Source organism: Arvicola amphibius, chromosome 18 (assembly GCF_903992535.2).
Source record: "Arvicola amphibius chromosome 18, mArvAmp1.2, whole genome shotgun sequence".
NCBI classification, from domain to species: Eukaryota; Metazoa; Chordata; class Mammalia; order Rodentia; family Cricetidae; genus Arvicola; species Arvicola amphibius.
In genome coordinates this window covers 7,678,649-7,706,455 of record NC_052064.1, presented here as the reverse complement: position 1 = coordinate 7,706,455, position 27,807 = coordinate 7,678,649, and the positions used below count along the sequence as shown (strand labels likewise).

Sequence of the window (27,807 nt, the reverse complement as noted above, 5' to 3'; positions counted from 1 at the left end):
CACTATTCTAAATAATCGGTTGTTTTGTACCTTTGAACAGAACTGTATCCTTTTCACTTCTCCTCAGTAAAAGTCTTTTTGAAAATTCCAACAGGACCAGGCAGAAAAAGGGGACTACTGTTGACTGTTACCTAGAGAGCCATGGAGAAAATAACCTTTCTTTGGTGTGATGGTTTGAAAGAAAATGCTCCCCCCCCCAAAAAAGGGATGGGAGGTGTGGCCTTGTTGGAGGAAGTGTGTCACTGTGGGGGCAGGTTTTGAGGTCTTCTATGCTCAGGCTACATCCAATGAGACAAAGTACTTCCTGTTGTCTGAAAGATGTAGAACTCTCACCTACTTCTCCAGCATCATGTCCAGCACCTGCTTGGATAATAATGGACTGAACCTCTGAATTGCTAGAAAGCCACCCCAATTTATAAGAGTTGCTATGGTCACTGTGTCTCTTCACAGCAATAGAAGCCCTAACTAAGACATACTGTAACAAGAATACAACAGTCTATGCTTCTTGTCGCTACAAACCCAACAATGAAGATAGGAAGTAAACCTTCAAACTACATTTTATTCTAAGAACCAGCAACTGTGAATACAGCCTATACATCCTTAAGATCTGTCTTCTACTTCATCTTTGGCCAGCAGGTTGCATAGGGAGTAGAGAAACAAAGACAGTCATTCATTTCAAAGTCTAATCTTATTCCTCTGGCTAAGTAGTCACCCTTTTCTGAGATCTCTGGGGTCCCTCCCTGCTTCTCGCCTTATCTCCTCCTACATGTGTTCATCATCATCATCATCATCACTGTGTTATAGCAGGGATTTTTCACATGCAAAGCCACTGTCAGGCATTTCTCCTGCGTTACTTTTTGCTTGACCCCTAGGTTGGGCTACTTAAAAGGTGTATATGCAGATTCCTTTCTATATGAAATACAAACGTTGTCTTTATAGATGTCCTTTTCTGTACCTCCTGTCCCCTATTATGAGAAGCAGACATCATAGGTAGAAAAATCAGTGAAACTCGGGGTTGCTGAGTCATTCGGAAGATGAAATTTCTGAAATACATGGTACCCTCAATCTAACAGTATCACCACCTAGAAAACTTAGTAAAATTCAATTGGTTTGGTCTCTCCTCCAGAATTTCTGATAAGTAGATAGCAAATTGAATCCAGGCGTGTGTCTCAGACTCAAGGGGAAATCTGACGCTTGTCCATAAGCTCCACTTTACCCCATACCACTGATGCCCAGTCTAACCTATATACAGGCAGGCACCACCTGGAGAGCTTTAATGTGCTGCTTCCTGAAACCTCCCCGGTGTTGACAATCTGATTATCTTGTCTGAAGTGCATTCTATTCATTAAGAATTTTTCAGTTTCCTTCAGGTAATTTCAGAATTAACTTTAAAGACATTGCCCTGAATTGTAATACATCCGATGTGAAATGAAGTACTTGGCCCTAAACCTTAACATATCTTTCACCTGAGAAGTTAACAAGAGTACATCAGTCCTTACCTGTGGAAAATCTCAAGAGTCAGTTAAAAGGATTTTTAAAAATGATGAACTTTAAACTTCCTCCTATAATTCCCATCCAGATTCCCTTTAAGCAATCCAGCTGAAGGCAGCATTGGTGTATTAGGATTCGGTCTTGGCTGCTCTTCTCACATAGCTTGTTGCCTGGTGCTGGCACATATTAGTGGCTGCCTCAAACAGCCATCACCCCTAGCCTGTCCCCATACAACCCAATTCTGCTCCCCTCTACCATCAACAGATCCCAACCTCCTCTGTTCCTTTTATTTGTTTGTTTTTTAAAATTTTCGAGATGATAATATAATTACAATATTTCTCCCTTCCCTTTCTTTCTCCAACCCTCTCTGCTCTTTTGCTCTCCTTCAACAACTCATGGTCACTTTTTGCATTAATTATCATTTCGTGTGTGTGTGTGTGTGTGTGTGTGTGTGTGTATGTGTGTGTGTGTGCGTATTCCTAGATATAACCAACTCAGTCTATATAATGTTGCTTGCATATATGTTTTCAGGGCTGACCATTTGGCACTGAACAACCAGTTTCTGGGGAAGACAACCTCTTCCATCCAAGCTTTCCACAGTTGTCTGCAGTTCTCTGTGTAGGGTTTAGGCTTTATAGGCTTTTTCTTCATTGACCTTGGCATGACCATTGGCGTCATCCTCGTTCAGCTCACACCTGGGCAGTCATGTTGGTAAGACTTTATGGGCATAGCTTCTCACATTACTAGGAGACAGTCTCACAGAAAACTCTCTGCTCTTCTGACTCAATCCCTTTGCCCCATCTTCTGAGACGTTCTCTGAGCCTTAGGAGTGGGACTGTCTCATAAACATATCCATGGGGATTGGGGTCCACAACTCTGCATTTTAATAAACTGTGTTTTCTATGGTCAGCTCTGTCTGCTGCAAAGAGAACTTTCTTTGATGGGGGGTGAAGAGTATACTTATCTGTGGGTATGAGAACAAACATTAGAGATTGTTGTTAGAGATTATGTGGTCTTAGTAAATTAATGGCTGTAGATTCTTCTCCAATGACCATGACCTCAGTAGCTGAATAGTTTGCTTGATTTCCCCTATGTATCAATACCTCTTCCCACAATCATTTTTATAGCCTTATCTTTCCTATTAAATTTCTTTTTCTGCCTCATAATCATCTATTTACATTTACATATTCTTCCAAGAAATATATGGGCTCCTGGAAAGTAATCTTTCTTTTCCTGGTAGCTCTAGTACCAACCTAGCTCAGGTATTAAATTAATGTTTTTGGAATGAAAGTTGAACAGCACGCTATTATTCATCTCATTATTCCTTCCTTATAGGCAAAAGAATTTCTTATTCTTTAAATTTGTCTCTGCATTCCCATATATAATTGCTAATGGACTTTACCATAATTATAACTTAAAGGCAAAACTGAACTTCATAAAATCTCAAGCTATGAACCATGTAACAACCAAAATAAGCTCCAAATTGAATGAAACCCAAAAATAGAACCTAAAACAGCTATTTAAAGTTAACTAATTAAATAAGGAAAGTGAGTATTTTACTATTTCATTACAAGTTTCTGGTTTTACCTAAGTGAATGATTCTTTTGAAAAATCAAAAACAGTGTGGAAGAGCAAAATGACTTAACAGCAAAAACCTGAGCCTCAGAAGGCACTAACATCCCTTGTGTTCTAAACTTAGCTCAGCCACTGGGCACCATGTGAATGAGTCACTGTTGCTCGTTGACTTAAATCATCCCTCTTATAAAACTTGTTAAAGAAAGACGTCACTGCAAATTAGATGTTGCAGCTAAGTTTAGCCACCCTTGAGACATAAATATTGTAAGTTATGTGACTTCCGCCATCTTGTTTCATGACTTATATTTGGGCATGTTACTGGGTATTTGTTTATGTCTATACCGAAGCTAAAGATATACCTCCTACACATAGATAAACTTCAGATATAGAAATATATAGATGCTAATGTCCATAGAAAGTTACTTGCACAGAAACATCTTACAGTTATTTTAAGAAGCAGCACTATTTTATTGACAAATGTGAAGATTCTGACTTGCCCTAAGCCTGACCTTTATGAACTGACTATCTCAGAGAGTATATGTGTCTCTGTGGGAAGACAGGAAGACCTGTTTTGCTTCTGTCCCTGCCTTCTCCCTAGACATTGCCATTCACAGTGAGACATGCATTCACACACTGCCCAATGGGAACTCAGAAGTAATAGGGTCTGTCCACCAGAAAAAAAAAAAAAAAAAAAAAACCATGGCTTCCATTGAACCCTTTGGATACTGTCATTGCCAACATTACCTTGTCTTTCCAAGTCTTCTTAATAAGCTCATGTACATTAGCTGGATCGGGCCACTTACCCACTTAAAATCTAAGTGACAGGAAAACTTAGTTTATCTGATCAGTCTACAACTGCTTACTTCACTTCTTTGTGATTAGGACCTTGAAGGAATGATACAAGGGAGTATTACCTACAGAGAGACATTTTTAAAAAAAAAACAAAACTGAATCTGACATGGAAAGAGAAAGTTGGAAATCTAGAAAGCTCAGCAACCTGTGCTGAACATCAGGGAGCAAGTAACAGGTAAGATCCAGCAACTATGAGCATGAGGCTAACTGGCCAGCAATCAAACTTACCACATAGAAATTTACAGTTTGCAGATAATATTGCAATCCTGTAATTTAAGTTCTCAGTTTATAGAGAAAGAATGTGATATTTTGCAAAATTCAGTGATGGATGGCCACTTAGCTGGTAAAAATCAGAACCACATTACAAAACAAAATCTTCAAAATCCAGTATTGTGTACTTTTTAATACACAGTTTCCTCTATATTTGCCAACTCAAGAAGTGATTACACCAAATGACTCTAGACTCCCCTATACAAAACAAGCCATAGTTATTCTCTACCTCTGAGTTTCTACTAACTACCCCAAAGCTGACCAAAGAGAGATGATCTGCCAGGTTGCATTTATCAGAGGAGCTGATATATCCTAATAAACACATAGAAAATAAGGATAAACTTAAGATAGACAAATAATAACATAGGTAAGAAAGATATCTGTCCTGTGGGAGACATAATGACCAAAAGCAACTAGAAGAGAAAAGGACTTATTTTATCTTACAGGTGTAGTCATCAGGAAAGGAAGTGTTGTGGAGTATTTGTATACTGTGTGAAGATACATTGCTGTAATTGGTTTAATAAAGAGATGAATGGCCAATAGCTAGGCAGGAGGGATAGGTGGGACTTCTGGGCAGAGAGAGGAAGTAATAGGAGATAAATCAAGGCACAGAAGAGACCCTAGGAGACATGGAGAGAAAATAGGAGGTGTGAGATGCAATAAAGGCAAAAAGCCTGGTGATAGATATATACCTACTTTAAATGCTTTTCCATCAGCTTCCACAGGGATGCTCAAAAACGGATCATATGCTCCACTTAAATAATTATTTAGTATTTTAAAGCCCAGTAAAAACCCCTTCATGTTCCCCCACTAAAGCAGTTCAGTTCTTCTGACAAAGCAAAAGACAAGTCTTTGTTTGTGTGCCTTTCATCAGTTCCATTGCTCATCTGATGTCCCTTCCAGTTTTACCACATTCGCTTGAAGATGTCAAGACCAACACCATATGCATGATGCAATACTCCGAGAAACAGAAAAATAAAACACTGGCTTCCTAGCTTTTGAAAGAAGATGACACAATGCAATCACCAAAATATCACTAATACATAACAACACCACATAACTGACATTCAGCATATGCTCTACTTGTCTCCTGCCTCCCCATTATGTCTCTGGTGGCTTACATTGAGTGTTCCCCCACAGTTCCTTGTCCTGACCCTCTCTAAACAGTACCATTGGAGAAAAGAGATCCATGGGACTTCAAGTATATAACATGGTGAGAGTAGCCACTTCTCATTATCACAGATGGCTGAGGGAATCATAGAAGCCAAAAACAGAAGAAACATTCAACCCACAAAAAAAAAATCACAATATATTTATACATTGGTGAGATGGCTATGGATACAAAAGCCTAAGGACATTTTAGATGATTTATACACTCCATCTGTTCTTCTAAAGGTAAATATTATCCTCATTCATCAGCTCAAAATTGGATAAGCAAAATCACTCAAACTATGAAAGCCAAAAATACTTGAGACTTGATAGAAAAATTGACTATGGGGTATGAGCCAAGACAGGATTTGATTCGAGCAGCACCTCCCAGATTCTCATGTTTGGGAATGCAAATGGACAGAAAGCAGCTTCTTGTTGAGAAGCAATGGGGGGAACATACAGACTTGGACACATACAGACTTGGAAAGAATCAGAGACTCCAGTAATTGGAAGAGAGGGAGAGAAGGAATTGTCAATGGGACCCAAGGGTGTGATAGAGAAAAGAGGCAGAAGGAGAAAGAGGGGAAGAGATACAAGGGGGAAACTGGCACAAGAACAGATGCAGAACAGAAAAGCAAACTTAAGTCAGTTGATCATGGAACTGCAGAGTGTGTGGCATTGAGAAAACACTTGCTATTGTTCTTCAGCATAAAAGCCTGGTGCTTTAATGAAGAATTGCCTTAGGAAGCTAAGCCCACACTTGCCAGTTTCCATTTTTCTTGAAACTCATAGAAAATAGTGTCATGCTCTCTGGTCCAGCATCTACATTGTTACTTAGTGTGGCCTATAAGAAAGCCCATAGAAAAATATAAGTAGTGAGATGGAATAAGAAATTTAAAGCAAAGTGAAAGTTGCTTTAAGACTCATAGGCCAGGCAGGTAGTTAAAGAGGGTCTGGAGACTCAGAAGATACATGAGATTGCATGTACGACTAAACCTCAGAAAATTCTAAATGATTTTTAAAAAATGGGGGTTATATTTAGGAAGTGGTCTCCTGTGCCAATGTGTTCAAGTGTACTTCCCAATTTTCTCTTCTATAAGGTTCAGTGTGACTGGTTTTATGTTGAGGTCTTTGATCCATTTAGACTTGAATTTTGTGCATGGTGATAGATATGGGTTTATTTTCTTCCTTCTATATGTTGATATCCAGTTATGCCAGCACCATTTGTTAGATATGCCTTTTTTCTCCATTTGATATTTTTTGCTTCTTTGTCAAAATTCAGGCATTCGAAGGTGTGTGGACTAATATCTGGGTCTTCAATTCAGTTCCATTGGTCCTCCTGTCTGTTTTTATGCCAATACCAGGCTGTTTTCAGTACTGTAGCTCTGTAGTAGAACTTGAAGTCAGGGATTGTGATGCCTCTAGCAGATCGTTTATTATACAGGATTGTTTTGGCTATTCCAGGGTTTTGTTTTTTTTTTTTTTTTTTTTTGTTTTTCCATATGAAGTTGAGTACTGTTCTTTCGAGGTCTATGAAGAATTTTGCTGGGATTATGATGGCATTGCATTGAATCTGTAGACTGCTTTTGGTAAGATTGCCATTTTTACTATGTTAATTCTATTTACCCAAGAGCATAGGAGATCTTTCCATTTTCTAGTGTCTTCTTCAATTTCTTTCTTCAAAGATTTAAAGTTCTTGTCATACAAGTCAGACACTGAGAGAAACAATTGATAAATGGGACCTCCTGAAACTGAAAAGCTTCTGTAAAAGGACACGGTCAACAAGACAAAATGACAGCCTCAGATGGGAAAACATCTTCACTAATCCCACATCAGACAGAGGTCTAATCTCCAAAATATACAAAGAACTCAAGAAATTGGTCATCAAAAGAACAAATAATGCAATAAAAAATGGAGTACAGACCTAAACAGAGAACTTTCCACAGAGGAATCTAAAATGGGTGAAAGACACTTAAGGAAATGTTCAACATCCTTAGTTATCAGAGAAATGCAAATCAAAAGAACTCTGAGATTCTGTTTTACACCTGTAAGAATGGTCAAGATCAAATACGCTAATGACAACTTATCCTGGAGAGGTTGTGGGGTAAAGGGAACACTTCTGCATTGCTGGTGGTAATGCAAGTTGGTACAACCCCCCTTTGGTTGTCAGTGTGGCAATTTCTCAGAAGATTAAAAAACAACCTTCCTCAAGACCCAGGAATACCACTTTTGGGTATTTATCCAAAGGATGCTCAATCGTGCCACAAGAACATGTGCTCAACTATGTTCATAGCAGCATTGTTTGTCATAGCCAGAACCTGAAAACAACCTAAATGCCCCTCGACCAAAAAATGGATAAGGAAAATGTGGTACATTTACACAATGGAGTGCTACACAACAGAAAAATATAACAACATCTTGAATTTTGCAGGCAAATGGATGGAGCTAGAAAACATCATTTTGAGTGAGGTAACCTAGACACAGAAAGACAGTTATCACATGTACTCACTCATAAGTGGTTTTTAAACATAAAGCAAAGAAAACCAGCCCATAAATCACAATCCCAGAGAACTTAGACAACAATGAGGGCACTAAGAGAGACATACAGAGATCTAATCTACATGGGAGGTAGAAAAAGACAAGATCTCCTGAGTAAATGGGAGCATGGGGACCTTGGGAGAGGGCTGAAGAGGAGGGGAGAAGAAGGGAGGGGGTCAGAGAAAAATGTAGAGCTCAATAAAAAAAAAATTGGGAACTATTCTATCCCCTCTACCTACTACAGCTTATTGCCCTACCCTCCGTATGGGTTTCAAGGGAGAAGCTAAGATGCAAACACATAGTAAAACTCAGTCTTAGAATAATACAGCAAATCTGTCAGAGTAAACTGCATTGTATACATGCTTTGCCAATGAGCTACACTTCCAGCCTACCTAAGAGTTAGCACAAATTGCTCTGTGTATTTCATACCCTGCACTCAAGCATCCATGAATATATTAGTTTAAAGAGTGGGGGAGATTTAAAAAATAATAAAAATAAAAAAATAAAATAGTCAATCACCAGACTCCAAATATGAGGCATGGATTGGGGGGGGGGTGGTCGCTGAAAGATCTGCTCTTAAGCATCTACCCCACAACACAGCAGAGAAGACTTAGTCTGCAAAGGATAAAAGAATAGGTCATTCCATACCCTCTCAGGCTCTCAAATAACTTCATGAGACATCCCATCGTCTTAGAAAAATAAGAACTGTCCAAACTCATAAGGGAATATGAATATGTGTAAAAAAGCAAAATATTTAGAAAAGAGGACAAATGACAAATGCTGGCAAGGATGTGGGGAAAGGCAAGTTTTGTACACTGCTAGTGGAAAAAAATTATTGCTGCTAATACGGAAATCAGATTGGAGTGCATTATCCAGTTATTGCACTCCTGGATGTAAGCCTGAAGGAATCACAGTCAACACACCACACAGCTTCCTACAATACCTGTGCTTATCACAAAACCATTCACAACCAAGTTACATAATCAGCAGAGGTACCCAGTAGGAAATCACTGAATAAAGAAAACTTGAGTCTTATTCATCCATAAAGAAGGAAATCGTATAATTTTGTAAGCCTTTTTATCTAATGGAGAGAACTGAAGATTGCTGTGCTAAGCAAAACAAGCCAGGAGTATCGTGTTTCTCTCATATGTGGAATCAAGGAGGAAAAAGAGACCAGAAAATACAAGAGAGGTGATTAGAGAAGAGGAAGGTGAAGAGAAGGAGTAAGAGAAGCTAAGGGGGGGATTGTGAGAAAAGTTCACTATGTGAACATATGAAAGTGTCACAACAAAGCCCACAGTTTTGTACAATAATTTCTAATAAAAATGTTTTCAAAGATAAATACACTGTAATTTCGAATGAGGCTAGAACGGTGTCTCGGCAGTTAAAAGTGTTTGCTGCCCTTGAAGAGCGCCTGAATGAGTCCTATTTCCAGCACCCACATCTGATGCAGTGAGTGTCTGCATTTACATGCATACCCATGACGATACACACAATTCAAAATAAAATAAAGAATAATTTATGTTGAATACACATTAAAACAATGTTTTAGATACATTCGATTAAATAAAATATATTATTAATATTGTAAAGTAAAAGTAAATAAATCACTTAGGCCACTAACCCTAGCTGGGTCTCTCTGGCTTTCCCTTTCCGTGTGCATATTAATCTTAGCCCTTAGTTCCTGAATCTACTGCAACACAAATTTCCCCCTTTTTTTCCCCTAAAACAAAGTGAAGACACAATCTATTAAAGGATGAGAACTAAACTACAAAAGAGTCTGAAGCAAATAAGAAAACAGACTCCAGAATTAGCCCAGAGCCCAGTAGTGCTGTTCCAGGCATTGCTCACACACTGGAACTGAACCCCTCCCACATAACCAAGTCCTTGCAGCTGACTGCCCCAGGCCTCCACCTCCACCTAGAGGAGCGGGGTACTGGCAAGTACTTACTCAAAATCAAAGCATCTTCTCTACAGTGATAGCTTTATTCACCCTGTTGATGAAATGCAGCCCTATTCATACTAGTGAGGTAGCCTCAGGCACAATCGTCTCAGCATAGGGCCTGGACCATCTCAGACACTCCAAGAATGTGTTCTCTGGAATGTTGGCCTGATACTCACATTATCAGGTACCAAAGTGAACATTTCAATAAAGGGTGGTTTTCAAAATCATGAAAAATTGTTTGACTATGTTAATTTAATACTTGAAATTCATTTCTGAAAGGGTGTACCATGACTGGTTGTTAAAACACCATGCTCATTATAGCATCATACACATCAGCCAAGACACACACACAGTCATTCACTAGTACGCCCATCAATAGATGAATGGATTATAAACGTGTGATCACAGAAAGGTATAGTATTACTCAACTGTAAGTGGATATTAGTTATAATGTAAAAACTAACCATGCTAAAATCCACAGACCCAAAGAAGCTAAGCAGCAAAGAGAACTCATGGGGATACATGAATCACACTGTGAATGGGAAATAGAACAGATATTACAGGTGGGTAGGGGTGGGGATCTGAATGGAGCGTGGGTATGGGAACCCAGGAGGGCTCAGGTTGTGGAGGATGGAATGAGAGAGTACAAGGAGACACAATTAGAATCAGGGGCACCTCTGGGACCAGCAAGAAACCTAGTGCAATGAAAACTCCCAGGAATCTATGAGGGTGATTCTAGCTAAGACTCCTAGCAATGAAGAATAGGGAGCATGAATCAGTCATCTCCTGTAGCAAGGCAAGACCTCCAGGGAAGGGATTGGGATCACAAGCCAGCCACATGACCTTTGACCTATAATTTGCCCTGCCTCCAAGTGTGCTCGGTTAAAAGTGGCACAGAAATTATGGGAGTAGCCAATCAATGAATGACTGTTCTAGCTTGAAACACATACGGTAAGAGGGAATCCACCTCTGACACTGCCTGGATGGCCAAAACCCATAGGTTAAACAGCCCAGAGTCCTATGATAGAGCCAAATATCACTGGCAATTAAAAAACAGTCAATAAAATGATTCCTAATGATATTATACTATACTCACAGATTGTTACCTAGCTCAATTGTCATCAAAAGGGCTTCACCCAGCAACTGATGGAGAGAGATACAGAGACCACCCCCAGCCAAACATTAGGTGGAGCTTGGGGAATGCTGTGGAAGAGGGGCAGGAAGGATTGTAGGAGCCCGCGGTGCCAAGGACACCACAAGAAAACCCAGAGAAATCAACTAACTTGGGCTCCTAGAGACTCACAGAGACCGAACTGCCAATCATAGGACTGACCTAGGCCCTTGCACAAGTTACAGTTGTGGAGCTTGGTCTTCCTGTGGGACTCCTAACAGTGAAAGCATGGGTTGTCTCTGACTCTGTTACCTGCTTTTGGGACGCGTCCCTCCGATTGAGAGGCTTCATCTAGCCTTAATAGGAGAGGACGTGCCTAGCCTTACTGCAATTTGATATGCCAGGGCTAGCTGATATACTTGGGAGGCCTGCCCTTTTCGGAAGAGAAAGGAGGGTTGGATGGAGGAGGTTGGAAGAGGGGCTGGGAGGAGTGGAAGGAAGGAGGGGAAACTGTGATCTGGCTGGAAATAAATTAATTAAAGAAAAAGTTTATTTTAAAAAAAAACATGTTGTCAGTTGGGTAATGGTGCCTCATACCTTTAATCCCAACACTCAGGAGGCAGAGGTAGCGGATGTCTGTGAGTTCAAGGCCAGCCTGGTCTACAGAAAAGACACATGTAAAAAGGACACCATATGCTGCAACATGGTTAAACTTTGAAGACATCATGCTTAGTGAAATAAGCCAGTGGCAGGATGACAAGCAATACATTATTTCATTTATCTAGGGTCTCCAAAGTAGTCAAATACATCAAAGTAGAATATAGAATGTTGCTTGCTGTGGAAATCTTCAAAGGGTATAATCTTTCAATTATGTAAGATGAAAATTTTCTATAGATCTGCTGATTATTACTAGATAGTCTGTATGCAATAGAACAAAACATAATAATACAAAAAAGTCAGGAAGTAAGACACAGGTGGATTATGAATAAAAGGTTTTGTAATCCTATAGACAGCAAAGGAACTAAGCTAGGCATTTACGACATTTGTCTTCGGGTTTCTATTTCTGTGACAAAACACCATGACCATAAGGGAGACAAGGGTTTATTCTGCTTACACTTCCACATTGCTGCTTACCACCAAAGGAAGCCGGGACAGCCGCTCAAACAGGACAGGATCCTGGAGCTGGGAACTGATGCAGAGGCCATAAAGGAGAGCTGCTTACTGCTTTGCTTCCCATGGCTTGCTCAGCCTGCTTTCTTATAAAATCCAGGACCACCAACCCAGGGATGGCACCACCCACCATAGGCTGATGGATCACCTCCACTGATCACTAATTGAGAAAACTCCTTAGAGCTGGTTCCCATGGAGGCATTTCCTCAACTGAGGCTCCTTCCTCTCTGATGACTCTAGAGCTTGTGTCAAGTTCACACACAAAACCAGTCAGCACAACATTGTAGATGAAAAAAAAAAAGAATTAGAAATCCGTTAGGTTTGGTCTTCCCTCTACCTGAAAAAACTTACCCTGAATGGCATATTAGCATTGCTAGTCTGCCTTAGCCCACTACTTCCCAGGGAACAACAGGGACCTGGAAAACCATGCTTACCAAAGTTCTTCTACCCTAATATCTTCTGAAATCTGTTGGTAAAAATTGATCCTATCAATTATCACAGTGATCGAATATTCTAGAACATGCAGATGACCAATGCTTATTTTACCAAGCCTCCATCTCAGGTATCTGAAGGATTTCCTCAGGGTCATCTCAAAGATCTTGAAGAAACTTTCAAAGGCTTTGGTATCTGTGCAATAATTGAACAATCAAGTTTAGTCTACATAGGTGAAAAGGCTAACTGGACTTTAGCCAAAGTGAATATGTCAGCTGTGAGGTTCTGAAGGCATGGGGCTGGAAAATCCCTAAAACTGAATTTGCCTACTACATGAATGGAGGGAAGGGAAGAAACTCTGAAGTATATAGATTGAGTAGTATGGCAGAGAGTAGTGGCAACAACCAGGAAGGCGGAAGAATGTGTGATGAATGATTTCATTTGGGAATACACTGAGTGGGGTTTGTACAAAAAGGCAACTATATCAGTGAGGCATTTGAACACTCTAACAAGGACTTAAATCGAGTGTAGAAATATTATGGAGTAGAGACAGGGTGGGGGTGTGAGGTAGAATGTGAGTCTGGACACACTGAGGATAAAGAGGAAGCAATGGAAAAGGCAGAGACAGGGATGGAGAGTGGAGAGATGGGAGAAAGAAAATGTCAAAGAATGTCCATTTCAAGGAGTCATGTGAAAATTAATGTTCTTGGAACAAAGGAGATGTTATACCAAATAAATCTGCAAAGTTATTGGATTGAGTAAGATTGGTACAGTTAAAGACACATATCCCCTAACCCCCTCCCCCCCCCAAAAAAAGTTAAAGGACAAAAAAATGGCAAGAAATTGAGATGGAAATCTGAAATGAAAAGACAAATCAAGGGTGAGGGTAGGAAGCCAGGGGAGTTTTATTTCACTCTCATTTGTGTTCAGAATATGGTGGGTGACTTCTGAGAGACACTGAAGAGTGAAAATGGCACCTATAGGAAAGACCACAGAAAGAGGAGAACATAGCTGGAGTGGAGCAGGGTCAAAGCACACCCATTTGCAAAAACAAACAAACAAAAACAACCAGAGGAAAACACCTGTAGGCTTGACCCAAGGCACCCAAAATGATCAGAGAAAGAACACATAGGGAGAATCCTTAAGTTAGTCACAGACAGGGCATGAAAATAGTGAACAGACAAAGGAGAAGGGATATGGGGAAGTTGAAGGACCCAAGAAACTAGTTAATACATTTTTGTAGGAGTCAGAGAATGATAGCAAGAACGCGAGAGTAGTTTGTGATTTCATGGAAAAATTGTAAGTTTGAGGCTAGTCTGAGCAACATCATAAACAAGATTTTGTGGAGGAGGAGGAGGAGGAGGAGGAGGAAGAGGAGGAAGAGGAGGAGGAGAAGGAGGAGGAGGAGAAGGAGGAAGAAGAAGAAGAAGAAGAAGAAGAAGAAGAAGAAGAAGAAGAAGAAGAAGAAGAAGAAGAAGAAGAAGGCGGCAGAGGGGTGGGGAGGAGGGAAAGAATTGGGGACTATAGAGATATAGAGACCAGGTACATACCTATGTTCTTAACACTCAACTACATGGCAGGTTTGTGGTCAGCCTGGGCCACATGAGAACATGTCTCCAAAAAATTGTTGAATGAAGAGTGTAGAGCCTTTATGACATGCTCTCAAAGAATTGTAGTTTACAAATTAATGATTTTAAGTAAGTTTGAATAAAGATACCCTGCATGGCTGGAGAACGCTTTCTAGAAGATATGCTATTAAATAAAAGCCAGGGATAGGGTTGCTTCCCTGAAGGTCATTGGTCAGGGATGCACCAGAGACTCCCAAAACAGTATAGGTTGTAGCCACTTCTCTTGGTTACCAGCTGATAGCAAGAACCCGCAGCTCAAGATGCCACATACTTTCCATTTGGGAAAAGAGAAATCAAGCTGAAATGGAGCCGGAAGCTTGCTTCATATTAACATATTCATAGACTAAATGCAGACTGCTTAGGAGAATCAGCAGCAATTTATCAGCTGCGGACTTACTGCTCTATCAATCTGCCTGGACAATGTACACACTAGTGTAATAGTGGCATGACTTCCAATGGCTTTCTAGGTGTACAGAGGCCTGCTTCAATGGAGGAATTCATGGTTGGTAATGTAAACCCTATCAAAAGTCTGTAGTTGGGATCTTCTGTATGTACTCGTAACCACTGAGCCATATTTCCATAGCTGAGGCTGCCTTCTTGTATGGTGTGACATTATATACCAACTATTTAGGAGAAAGAAATAACATTTTTCCTCGAAGCATCCAGAAAAAAAAAAGTCCTCTCTAATCGCACTATCCTAAAAATGAATCACGTAACAGGTACGACTTGTTATTAAGGGATTCAATTATCCTGATTGGCTGTATCTAGAAGTCAGTTAATATCTCATAAACTCATGCCCTGTATAGAGAATGTGTTGTTAATCAACCAAAATTAGGGGTGTTTAAGCAAAAAGGAATCAGGCACAACAACATGCTATTATCTTTGTGTTGCACACAGACTACCCCTTCCTGAGTTAGAGTTTTATAACACTCAGCAAGAATGTAACTTAGAGCAGATGGTGTCACCTGCTAGAATACTAAACTGTTGGTAGAAAAAAAATAAGGGAAATATAAATTGTTCTATAATCTCAATTTTCCTATCTACCAAATCATGTTTTAAATTACATTCTAGTTGACAAGGAAGTTTCTCCATCAATCATAGATAACTACTATGATAACTATCAATTTGAGGACAGTTTAGTTCCCTGTTTGAATCTCAAGATACCTCTTTTCCTCTTTTCTGGGCAGGGATTACAGGGATTACTATCTCACGGCATTTGATGAATCTGCTGTAGTGTGAAAGCAGTTGGGACGTAGAGGCAAGGGGGTTTGTATCTAAGGCCAACAAGAGAGGTGGGGGCTCACAAAGGAGGAATCAGAGGAAGGAAGGAGACTTGAGTCCTTGGACTTTACAGTTGATTGACATTGAACAGGTAGAGGAGATATAACAGGCCAAGAGAGATTTCTAGAATAGAGAAAAATACATTCTCATTTCAAAGACTGTGAAGCTGTCCTTCTAAGGACTTCTCAAACTGTGTGTTGCAATCTTACAATGTGTCATGTAACTGAACATGTCCGGAAGAAATCTGACAACTGTAAAAGGTTTCCCAAAACAAAAAAAGTATTCCAAACTCAAGTGCAAAATGAATCAGAAGTGTTTCATATGACTTCATGGCAACCTTTGCTCCGAACACACAATATTTACACTTTGTACTTTATGTACTGCAACACCAGACACAATGACAATAATTACTGTCTGAACCATCTCATCGCAGACTAGAGGCCATTTTATGTTTTGAACTCAGTGTGGTTGCTATACACAAAATATTTTATGTTTTTATACAACCATTATGGTTTGATTGTGGGAAACAAAGAATTTGAGTATTCCCTACTCACTCCTCAATAGGTATCAATTTAGACTTTGACTATATTGAACTTGATTTTTATGATTGGTGGTTTAATTGTTGACTCGAGTTTTATTTTAAAGAATCAATATATAAATTTTGGCACAATATTAGAGTTTAATTTCCAGAAATATCTAAAATGACCCTGAACATACTTCTGAGATTTTTATAATATGTATTCATGCAAACAGCATCCTCGGTATCATTGACTATAAATTATCAATTAACTCTGATAAAGGTTGAAGATATTCTTCAGTATCATATAATACTAAGTCAATAGTCAATTATTTATATAAAAATAAGTACATTAGTATGCAAACACTAATAAAAATAAGATCATTAGTATGCAAAATTTGTTTTTCATCTATTATAAATAGTAAAATTATTCAAAAATAGATGTATGATTTGTTATGATAAGTGTTTGGTGTATATACCTATTTTTATAAGTATATGCTAAAAAAAATTCTCACGTGAAAGGGGGTCACAAAAGAGTCATAGAAAAGTAACTGGAGGAACCTGGAACTCTGTGACAGTGCTGGCTCATTCAAAGGACAGGATACAAAAGAGCGAAAACTGATTGGAGGAGAGTTATCCAGGTCCCAGTGACAGACTGCAAGGTGATATAAGGATCCAGGGTAGCAGCGAGGGCTGCAGCAAGGGCCGCAGCAAGGGGAACGCGTATGCTACTAGTTTGGCTGTGGTTTCTACTACTGTACTGTTGTAAAGGGTGGATTGAGGCCATAGTGACACTTCCGGGTGATGTCATCTTGTGAACAGCTCAGCGGTTTAAGACTGTTACAACCAAACTGAGATGTAATACGACTGGGAGTTGATTTCTTGGTCCCCATAATTAGTACCAGGCAGCTACAACAAGGCTCTCTACATATCACTCACCGTCTAACCATGAGACTGAAGGTTCTAGAATTCTATTTAGAAAATCACTCTCCTTTAGGAACTACCTATAAGTGTGGTGGGGGACAGGCAACCAGAATACTCACATAAAGTCATACTAATTAGTGATCTTAATGACTTAAATGAGCTATTGTACTTCTCCAAAAGCCTAATGCTTATTCTTGCGGGGGGAGGGTAATCCAGATGTGACTTTTACTGATTACTGTATGCAAGGAACATAACCTGATGATTATTTAATATAAAAAAATAACTAACTTGAAAATATATGTTCCTATCTATATATGTCATCAAATTCTAAATCTAAGTGGTCTTAAACTTAACACACATCAGTGTAGCATTTTTATGTAAAATGTAGGCTCATTGATTCTGGTATAAATCTAGAATTTGCATCAGTAGAAGGCCCCAATTATCTTGTTACAAAAGTGCAACTTTGACCAGCATACCTACCCATTTCAAGTGTTTAATCTGTATTATATAGGATCTCTATGGTCCCTGTCCTTATAGCAACAAGGCACATATTTTAGACCCTTGAAAGCTCAACTATCTTAAGTCTTCACATTAATGCCTAACATTTAATTTATCCCATATAAAAAATACACCAAGTGAAATTGCATATCTGAATTTCACCTGATGTCAGCCAAGTTTAGGGCTTTTCTTTACTTCTTTGACAAATCATTATATTATCCCTTATCAAAACAAATTGTCTTTCTCCATTTTTTCAGTGTATTTATCTCCAAATACACTGTGACATAGAAAGAGGAAAATTACAAATGAAGGAAAAAATTTTTCTCAGCTAATAAAATATGATATAAACTAATTATGTTATATTCTTTTCTTATTTTCTACATATATCTAATTTCTAGATTTGGGCTCTTCCATATATGGTTCTAAAATGCTGAGCTATGCTCTAAGAATAATTTTTGAAGTTTTACTAGCCTTTAAATACTATTGTGACATATTTAGTGATCTTTTTGAGTCCAACTAATTTTAGTAATTTTAGAATGAAAATATGACATTTTACATTAAATGTTATGAATTATGATTAGTGATTCTCAGAGTATTTTTAACCCAGAAGTAGACAAGGATACCAAAAATACCCTTGGAAATAAATGTATGGGATATTCATAGGAAGGCTTTCCTTTAAATCTTACTAATTTGAGTTAGTAGCCTATATTATCCACAGATAACCTCACTATTTTTCTTTTTTTATATTTTTAATAATATTTATTCGTTATGTATACTGTGTTATACCTGCAGGCCAGAAGGGGACACCAGATCTCATTACCGATGGTTGTGAGCCACCATGTGGTTGCTGGGAATTGAACTCAGGACCTCCAGAAGAGCAGCCAGAGCTCTTAACCACTGAGCCATCTCTCCAGCCCCTTCCTATTTTTCTTTAGGCTTCAAAGTACATTTTCTTTTAAAACTCTTGTTAACACTGATTAATAATGTCATTGATCCTTCTACTGAAAACATTCTAGTGAACAATAACTCAAAACTCTAAATACATCCTACAGTCCCAAACTGATTATTTACACCATTTTTTATACAAAATTTCATTAAGACCTAGCTAGTATACAGGTACTTTTTTAAAAGCTAAATAATTACTTTACAAGTGTACCTAACACTGCAATATGATATGCCACCACTGCCTGGTAACTTTCTGAATACTAAGCCATATATGTACATACCAGCAGACAGAAACTAATCTATGTACCTTACAAATGTTCTAGCATCTCTATCTATTCATGGGCTTAATGTTTGCTTAGGCTTCGCCATAAAGTTTTTTTTTTTTGTTGAGTCCAGTACCTCATCAAACAGATGTTAGAGTACAATTTATGAAATGCATGAATGTTTAGGCTGATAAATATTCCAGACATGAAAAAAAATCTTATGGCTGTTAAAGAAATATAGTACTTTAAAAGATTTAAAAATGATTATTTCCTGAATGTGTTTTTTTTTCTCCAAACATTAGACCAAAGTGAATTGTTTACAAAAATTTATTCATACAAATTTTACACGCTTTATATAACAGTTATCAAAGACCTAATTATAGATATTATGTGTGTAATAATGATTGGTTAATATGTTTTTATAATCAGTTGCACACAAAATAAGAGTTTCAAGACTAACATCTACCTATATCAGCACTATATCATAAATCTGCTCCAGGTTAATAAGGCTCTTGGCATTTCTAAAAAGTATACAAAAGGTTAAATTGGATGATCACTGTAAAATGCTTGCCACTAGCCACGTGAACACTAAGTTAAAGACTTCATAAAGAAAAGGTTCACTAGAGCCTTGTTTCACTACTAACAGCTGACACAAATACAGAAAAGTCTGCCCGTTAGCCAAGAAACAAATAATTAAGACCAAAACGCAAGCTGATGTGTTGCAGCATTGTAGGGCCACTAAATAGCCATCTGTGATTTGTGGCGATTTAAAAGGCAAAGAAAGGCACTAAAGCTGCAAACTGCATCCCGGGTCACATTGCCAGAGGAGACTGCAGAAATAAAGATTGATCCTGTAGCCGGACACAGGCTGAGATCAAATGCCTGCTTTCTCTGTTTGCAATGTGATCACGGGACAGCATCCATCCACCCGCCTGGGAATGCAAATACAGTTCTGTTTTCTTAGATGCCTGACTTCATACTAACCAAATCTGTACAGGAAAAAGGAAAAGTACTTTAAACTTTACAAACTAATGGGTTTTTTTCCTGTTTTTTTGTTTTGTTTTGTTTTTTGGTTTTTTTTTTTATTTTTTGAAAATTTGTACCTAAAATTTGGAGACTTGCTGGTTTGTTGTTGCTTGATCTGGTTACTGGGTGAAGGTTCTTTTGTTTATAAAGATTACTCCACATATGTTCAAGAAATTGACAAGAAACAGACATGCTTTCTTTAGCCAAGACAGGATACAAGAGTGGGTGTGGGACCCTGCTTACCCCACTCTTGACCAGAGATATAAGATAGTACTCATACATATGAAGATGGGGTTTATATGATTTATCAGTTAGTCAAACTGAGCAATATTGGAACACTACACATTCTAATATGACAAAGATTGGTTTTATGAAACAATTTTACTAAGCAATAAGCCATAATGTAGAAAAATACATTTTACCTACAAACTCAATAAACAAGAAACAAAAGGTTCATATTTAGTGCATAATTACTTCGTGGTAGCTACACAGGGGTTCCTAAACTTCACAGTCACTGCTTGCATCAAACAACAACAAAAAAATGAGTAGCATTCACAAACTGAAGAGAAGTGAAAATGGCAAATGATTCTTAAACAATGCAGGAGGGTAAGGGTAGAAAGGAGAGTTCTCCAGAAAAACCACAAAGAACAGGGGTGGCTTCTACAGAATAGGATTCAAAGAGGGGGATCCTGGCCATTTCACAAAATGAGAAGCATGGACCGCACTGGAGAAAAACACATTGTACTTTGCACTCGATTCCAATAGCCAGCACCCAATTTGTCAAGCAGTGGAACCTACAAAGGGACTGGACTTGCCCCCAGATTCTCAGACCTGGGGCAGTTCTCAAACCAGTCCCTCTGCAGAGTCTTCCTCTGCCACCCACGCTCTGCCTCCTCCAATCCGCCTCTATTTCTTTCACCTTGTTCCAATTGCCCTAACCTTGGGATAGTCGGTTCCCTGGAGAATCAGGAAGTACAGAAAAGAGAGCTTGCTCTCCAAGCCGATCTCCTCTGTACAATTCCTCAACTTTTCTCCCAGGGAATGACGTAAATTCTGGGGAGAAGCACAATTTGGATCGAGCTGTTGTTTAATTAGAATTTCCTTCTGGGCTGAGAGTCTGAGGAGAGACAAATACACATAAAAGGAGAATCAAAGAAAGCCAAAGTGTTGGAATTGCCCGCAGCCAGTGGGACAAAGCCCCCTTGAGTTAGTTAGGCTGGCGTTCAAGCAGCCTGCCCCAGAGACTCACAGGGAAAGGAAGCCCTTCAGCAGTTCCCCCAGTCATTACCTCAGAATTCCCCTGGAGCAGGGCATCATTGTTTTTTGTACAGTAGCAAACGGCCATTTTTGGTACCTTCAGGCCTGTTGTGGATAAAAATACTATCCTTTAATTCCAGTTTACAAAAATAGGAGTAATATTCAAAACAATGATTGTCTATTTTTTCTATTCATTTTATATAAAAACATAAACAGCTCAGGCGAATTTTCAATCCTTGTGCACGCTTAAGAATTGCTCTCTGTTATACTTATATATATTCTTAATATATATTTATAATATATATCAATAATTGGTCCACAAAGTATATCTGTGCATTCTCTAGTGCTTCGTAAAAAGAAAAACAATATTATTATCAAAATAGTCATTTAATGGCTTTACTTCATACATAAATACATGTTTGGAAAGAACACATGAGCGATGACTGGTCAGTCAGTTTGGAAAACGAATTTTCATGTTATACACACCGTAGCTGGCAACTCATCGCTACAAGTACGCTATTCGGCGTCCTTTGTTTTTAACCCTCTGTTTATACCTTTTCCCTAGCACGGCCGCCAAGTATTTCTTGACGGCCATTTGTTTTCGGTAACGGCTGTAGCTATCGGTGAAGATGCCGTCCGAGTGGCGCTTGGTAAGGGGTGCCCGGTCGTCCGCTGCGCCGCCGCCTAGATTGTCGCTGCAAGGAGAGGGGGCGGGGCGGGAGATAGGTTGAGTGTGTGCGAAAGAAACAAGTGTGCCCTACCCCCACGCGGGAGCCTACGGGACTCTGAACTTCCCTGCGCGGCCCTACTCTGCCGCACCCCAGCTGACGGGAATACTGTGACGGAGACCGGGGGGACCCTCCTTCCCACCCACAGTTTCCTAGCTGTGGAAACACGCTGCAGGACTTCTACGACTGGGGGACCCCTTCAGATCTTTCTAGATATTTATGAGGCATCCCGGGCGTCCTGAGAGTGCTCGCTCTTTAATCTTTTCTCCAAAGGTTGCTTCTCAAGATTACATTATCACTATTTCTAGCTAAATTGTACTTTTCCACTACCGGGCATACAAAGGTTGCTAAAGGCCTCACTGGCTCCTGCTAAATTATCGATTCCACAAATCTAGGCAAACACGGATACGCCTCTCTCTTTGCCTACGTTAAGTTGGAAAAAAAAAACGTGATAGTGATATAAAGCGACAGGCTGTAGGCAATATTTTTCACTGCATGAATTATTCATGGTTAAAATTTAATCGGCTTCCCCGTGGGCTTTATTTAAATGTTGCCTTCTGCTGACACATGCAAGACCTTAGCTCTTGGTTTGTCTGAACGGAGCAAAAACGGTTTCTTTCAAGTATCTGAACTAGGGACTTTGTTCCTTAGGTTTGCCTTCATAGTAAACGTGATGCCAAATTATGGCAAGCGCTTCCACGAATCTTGAGGGTTTTGAACGACTGGTAAGGGGGCCATCTGATTTAACTTGTTTCTCATTCAACAAGGATCCAAACCCCAATTTTCCTACCCTCTTTCTCTCTCACGGGGTTTCTGGCTCTTAAGGCAAGTTTAAAAGCCCAACTTCTAGATCTCCGCCCAAGGCTGGTAGTTTCCACCTAGATGCCAGAACGCAGACACACCCTCCCGCGCACAGGCGCTCTGGAGCGCAGAAACGCCCCGCCCTCCCTACGCGCTCTCAGTATAGACACCCAGCCTGGCGCGCTCATCACCCGCGGATTAACTCTGTCACAAACTCTTACCCCACGCCCCTGGCCACGACCGACTGCAGGTACTTCCTGGCGGACAGCTGGTCCAAGACTTTGCGGTAGGCTTCGTTAAGGATCTCGTGGGCGACATCTCTAATGGGGAGACAAAGTATGAGACCTGGGTCACTCACTGACTCGGTTTTTCAAGTGACAACCAAGGTCCCCACTTGCTGGGCTTTCGAGGAGGATGACCGGGCAACCACTAGAGACACAGGACCTGAAGTTACTTTGGGAAGTTCCCGGGGGTAAATCTAAGATGGGATTTAGTCCTGGCCCCTGGGGTGACCTCTCTGACCTGAGAGCGCCCCACCTACGGAGTTGCACACTCACGGACACCTCTCATGCCGCAGTTTTCAGTCCGTGGTGCGGCCTCAGGTTCACAGGGATCTGTCTGCTAATTTTCTGGATTCACCCAAATAGAAGGGAGACTTGGACTTTCATAGGAAGGCCCCTAGTTTTAGAGCAACTACCGCCCCCCAGCCCTCAGGTCAGGTCAGGCGGAAGTCGGGCGGGCTTATACCTCCTGTCCGCTGGGTAGTAGAGGGCGTAGGCGTCACGCAGCGCGGAGGCGGGGCTCCCTACGCCCGGGGGGTCCCAGTCGTAGAAGTCCTGCATCGGGTTCCCGTCCTGGTCGTAAGCCTCATCTTCTGGTCTGTGGGATAGCCAGAAGGAGGGTCATTAAATTCTGCCAGGTCCCAAGAATTAATTTATTTTTCTTCGTTATGGCCTCCCACGAAGAATTGTCCTTTCTTCTAGAACAGTCCTAGGGACGAGGTAAGGGAACTACACTGCAGCAGCAGTTCCTACTTCACAAGGAAATTCGCTCATGTCTCTTCAGGCGGATCAATGATCCCAAGAGAAATGAACAACCTTGTAGACCCCAATACCTGGCCAAGTGAAAGGCCAGCCCTCTCCCCACCAAGCAGCATTTAGAACGTACCAGAAAGATCCTAAGAGATGATATGAGCCAAGACGGTTAGACCCAGAGCAGAATGGCAGGAGGGTGAGTGGGTAGGTAGGATTCAGGAGGCCACCTCTGGCAGCAGCCACCCCCATCCAAGCCGTCCAACCCAGGGGAGCCCTTCCCTGCGCGGATGTAGGTCACAGAGAACCTCCGGCTTCTATTTTGGGCTGGAGAGAATCTGCTAGGAACATGAATAATAGATGCCCCTAAACTTAGCTAGTTTGGCTCATTCTGTGGTGTGGCGGAGTGCTCCAGTGCCTATCACCCAGGAAAAGTGCTAGGCACACGGAACTTTGAGAATAGACTGAGGTGGAAGAAAGAGTCCATTAAACAAAGAGTTCCTGCTGATCTATTAGCAATAAAGCGGAGGCTGGATTCCATCTCAACCCCAGAGCGCAAGGGAAGGGGTCGACTGGGGACTGACATTCCGTAGGTATCCAGGGATCTCAGGCTTCTCACATATCACCTTCATGCCCGACAGAGGACAGGCAGAGGAGGACAAAAAATGCAAAGCCGAGTGGCTTTTGGCCCTTGGAGATACGCGGAATGTAATAGGGACAAATAACATTGTCCAGGCAGAGTCCTGTCGTACTTGGGTCGCTCTATTGCCTTTTCGCCCTCCCAGGAGAGGCCAGAGTCGGGTGAGATCCTCCGCACCGTGCACATCCAAGCTCCCACCTCCCGGTATGCCCCCAGACCCTGAACTAGGATATTTCTAGCCACCCACTGCTCTTCTGGGCGCCCACATGCAAGCGTCCTCATAAAGAAGAGAGAATTCCTGTCTGCCAGTACATCAATGGGCAGATGCCCCGCTAAGGCAGAGGTTCTTGGGCGCGGCTACAAGAATCGGCTCCTCGCCGCGTGCTCCTGACTGTCCTGAGTGCCACCCCGCACCCATGTAAGGCGGACCAACACATTTCCACTGTCCCGCATACAAGTAGTGGACTCTGGGGCTGAAGCAGGGAACCCGGGCAGCGCCGCACGATTAGAAGCATATGCCAAGACAAAAGCCAGGTTTTCTGCATCCTCAAGTGGGCTAGGTTGTCCTCCCAACCCCTCCAGCCGGCTGGTTTTCTCTCCTTCGCATCCGTTTCTTCCCCCCTCCCTCGCTGTCTCCTTCTTGTGTTTTCCGCCTCTCAAGTAGCTTTTCCTTAACCTTTGCTGGCCAAGACTCCCACCCCTAAGACGTTTAGGGCTCAAACTCTAGTTGAAAAGGATTGATTTGAAAAAAAGCTGTTCCAGTGGAAAAGAATTCGAATGAGACAACAGGAAGGGCGGAGGAGCGAGAGACCCCGCCCCAATAGTCCAGAATGGGCAGTAACAAAGCAAAGTGGAGCGAGCTTCACTCTCAGCCCCGGGCTTTGCTCTGGGAGCGGAAGTTCTCCAACTCATCCTAAGGAAAGGTAAAAGAAGCCAAGCGGAGAGAGGCACCTTGACCCCTCCTTTGGACAAGTTGGAGGAGGGAAGGTTTCTACAAGGGTCGGAAACTCACTCCCTTTATGTGGGTTTTTGGACTCCGCTGGTGAGGAGGGAGTGAGGCTGGCTGTACTAGAGCTTCCTTGACCAGCTCCCCCCCCCCCCCCCCCCCCGGCTTAGCTAGGGACCTGGTACCTAGCCAAAGGCTATAGAAATGCCCTGTCTGCGCAGGGAATCTATGCTTAGCAGCGTGCGATACAGCAGTGTAGGAAGGCGACCGGGAGGTGGTGTCTGGCGAAAGGAAAATCTAGCTCAGCCTAGGCTAGCACCTACCTGATCCCAGGAAAACGGAGTCCGGCGGCGGCAGGTGAGCAGGAGACGCCGCTATGCATTATTATCCCGTAGACCAGCAAGGCCAGCCTCACTCCGCTACACATGGTCATTCTACAAAGCAGGAGGGAAAAGAGGGCACGCAGTAAGTGAGATTGCCCCTGGTTTCCACCTTCTAATCTCAAAAAACTCCTGGGAGCTGGGGGAGCCAGAGAAGCTGCGGCTCCTTGTGTTCAACGCCACTTAGCCACGCTGGTGCTTCTGGCCACTTCTCCCTTGGTACAATTCGAAAAAATAGCTATGTGTGTGTACCAGTAACTAGCCAGACCTTGAACTAAAGAAGGCTAACTCGTACACTGATATTGCTGCCAGCACGGGGGAGGGAGCCTATAGTAAATGAATTGGTTAGTATGGTATGGTAAAAGCCCCCCTTCCACCCCCCACCCCCCCCCCCCCACTATTTGACTCTTACCGCTGCTAGGAGAGTGTTGGCTGCCAAGTAGGACGGAGGGCAAAGGGCTCCTTTGAGTTTCCGGGCTGGAATCACAACCCGAGAGGCATCACTCACTGTCTGGCGCTGGTGTCTGGAGAGAAGCCGCGGGAATTAGCTGGAGGAGCTGGGGGGACTTATTTGCCGAGGCTAAAATTCCGCTCAAAACTTTGTAGACGCACAGAATTAGGAAGGAGCGTGACACTGAAGGAAGTGGGCGAGAAGAGAGATGTAGAAGACAGAGTAGGCGAGCAGCCAAAGGGAGGGGGAGCAGAGTGGCCTTAAGTCCGCCTGGGGAAAGAAGCTAGTGGGTAAGAAAAAGAGGGAAAGTCGAGGAAGAAGGGAGGATGGGAAAGGAGAGGGCTAGCCCGGGCTGCCTGCCTCTGTGGGAGATGATCCGGCAGCTTGCAAGAGTCAGAGGCACCTTCTCTGTTCCGAAGTCTCAGGCTGCGTCTGAAGATGGGGCTTCTGCTGATGCTGACAGAGGTGACTGGCCTTCTGCTCGTATTTATATATGCAGTTAATAAAAAAAACTGTCCGTATATGGTTTCAAGAGACACCTCTTTGTCAACATCTGTCTGCAGTTGCCTTCAAGTACAGAATATTTTGGTTGCACTGTAGTGCTCCGATTTTTATTCATGATATGACTTCCTTTTTTTTTTCTCAGTCACGTAATGATCCGGTATCAGTAAAAGACGTCAGCATCCTAGTCCCTCAAGGAACATATTAACTATTCTGTGCTGTCCTCCAGGATGATAAGATCCGGAGTCATCAGCTTCTCATAAACACCTTTCACTCGCACAATCCAATTTTTAAGAAGTTCAATTATTTTGATGGTTTTCGATTTCACCCACTTCTCAAAGACAAGTGAAGAATTCGTGGAATTTATGGGATGGTGAAGTCATGTTTTTATTGTGTCTCTTCTTTATACTTTTTACTCAAGCCCCATCGAGGACAACTCTGATCTTTAGAATTAAATACCATCAAGCTCTCCCATTAATAAATTTAATTTCGATCTCTTTAATTTCTTGCTTGTGCTTTTTCAGATAGGCAATTAAATGTGGAAGTCGTTTTGCGTTTGAAAGGGAAGTCTTAGAGGATTTTCAGTAACTATCTAATGAGTCTGGTTGTGTTGACAGTCTGTCTCTGAGTAGATTGATGAGACCGGAAGGCTGCCTTGGGAGCAAAGCCTGTGGCGCTGTCCAGGCTCTGGGTGCTGAACTGTTTGGGCGCAGATGCTACAAGCATTGAAAATTGCCACTGGCTTAATTTTCACCACAGTCTCTAAATCTGAAGGTTTGACAGTGGTGTTCTTACTGTGGCAATTCATTGTCTAAATCGCCCTGCTGTTCAGATCCATCTCCCCTTGCATCCTGTGTCCACAAATATTCCAGTGCTCAGAACCTTCTTAATCCCTGCCTTAGATTTCTGTGCGGAGCTTTTTCTTCATAGTTAGTCCTGGTATTTGGATTTCTACCTGCCTTGTTTGCACACTTTCACAGCCTTTGTGGCTCTTACTGATTTTAAAAAATGAAACCATGGTGTTGTGTTTTCTGCAAGAACTGAAATTTTAAGAATGTGAGAGTGAGAAGTGGTTGCCCTACACTTCTCTCACAAGTTGAATTCTGTTTAGGGAAATGTAGACTGGGAAGGCAGGAGGATTCCTAGTCCAAGTTTTCTTGGTGAAGATTACTACCAGGAACACTTCCCTGGTAATAGTTAATATTTTTAACTAAAAAATAAAATGGGAAGAAGAAAGCAATAAGGAAAGACCACATCCACCAGGAACTTACTGAGCCCCTGAGTAATTCCAGATTAGTAACTTTCTGGTTCACAAAGATCTCGAGTGTTTTTCTTTTCTAAAGGAATAGAAGCATCAATAACCATTAGTGTGCATTTTAACTATTTGGATCTTATACACACAAAAATTAGAGGAAATTACAATTAAGTAGGAGTGTTTCCTGTCAGTGTGATTTGGG

At 41.4% G+C, this 27,807-nt stretch overlaps 1 protein-coding gene across 1 annotated transcript; it reads right to left on the bottom strand.

The window, feature by feature from the left end:
- Window positions 1–21,377: 21,377 nt before the first annotated feature.
- On the bottom strand, window positions 21,378–25,451 carry Adcyap1 (adenylate cyclase activating polypeptide 1). Its single transcript, XM_038315630.1, has 4 exons — window positions 25,342–25,451; window positions 23,149–23,280; window positions 22,623–22,721; window positions 21,378–21,567 (listed from the first exon to the last, which is right to left on the bottom strand). The coding sequence occupies exons 1-4, from the start codon at window positions 25,449–25,451 to the stop codon at window positions 21,378–21,380; spliced, it is 531 nt and encodes a 176-aa protein (XP_038171558.1).
- Between the last annotated feature and the right edge of the window lie 2,356 nt (window positions 25,452–27,807).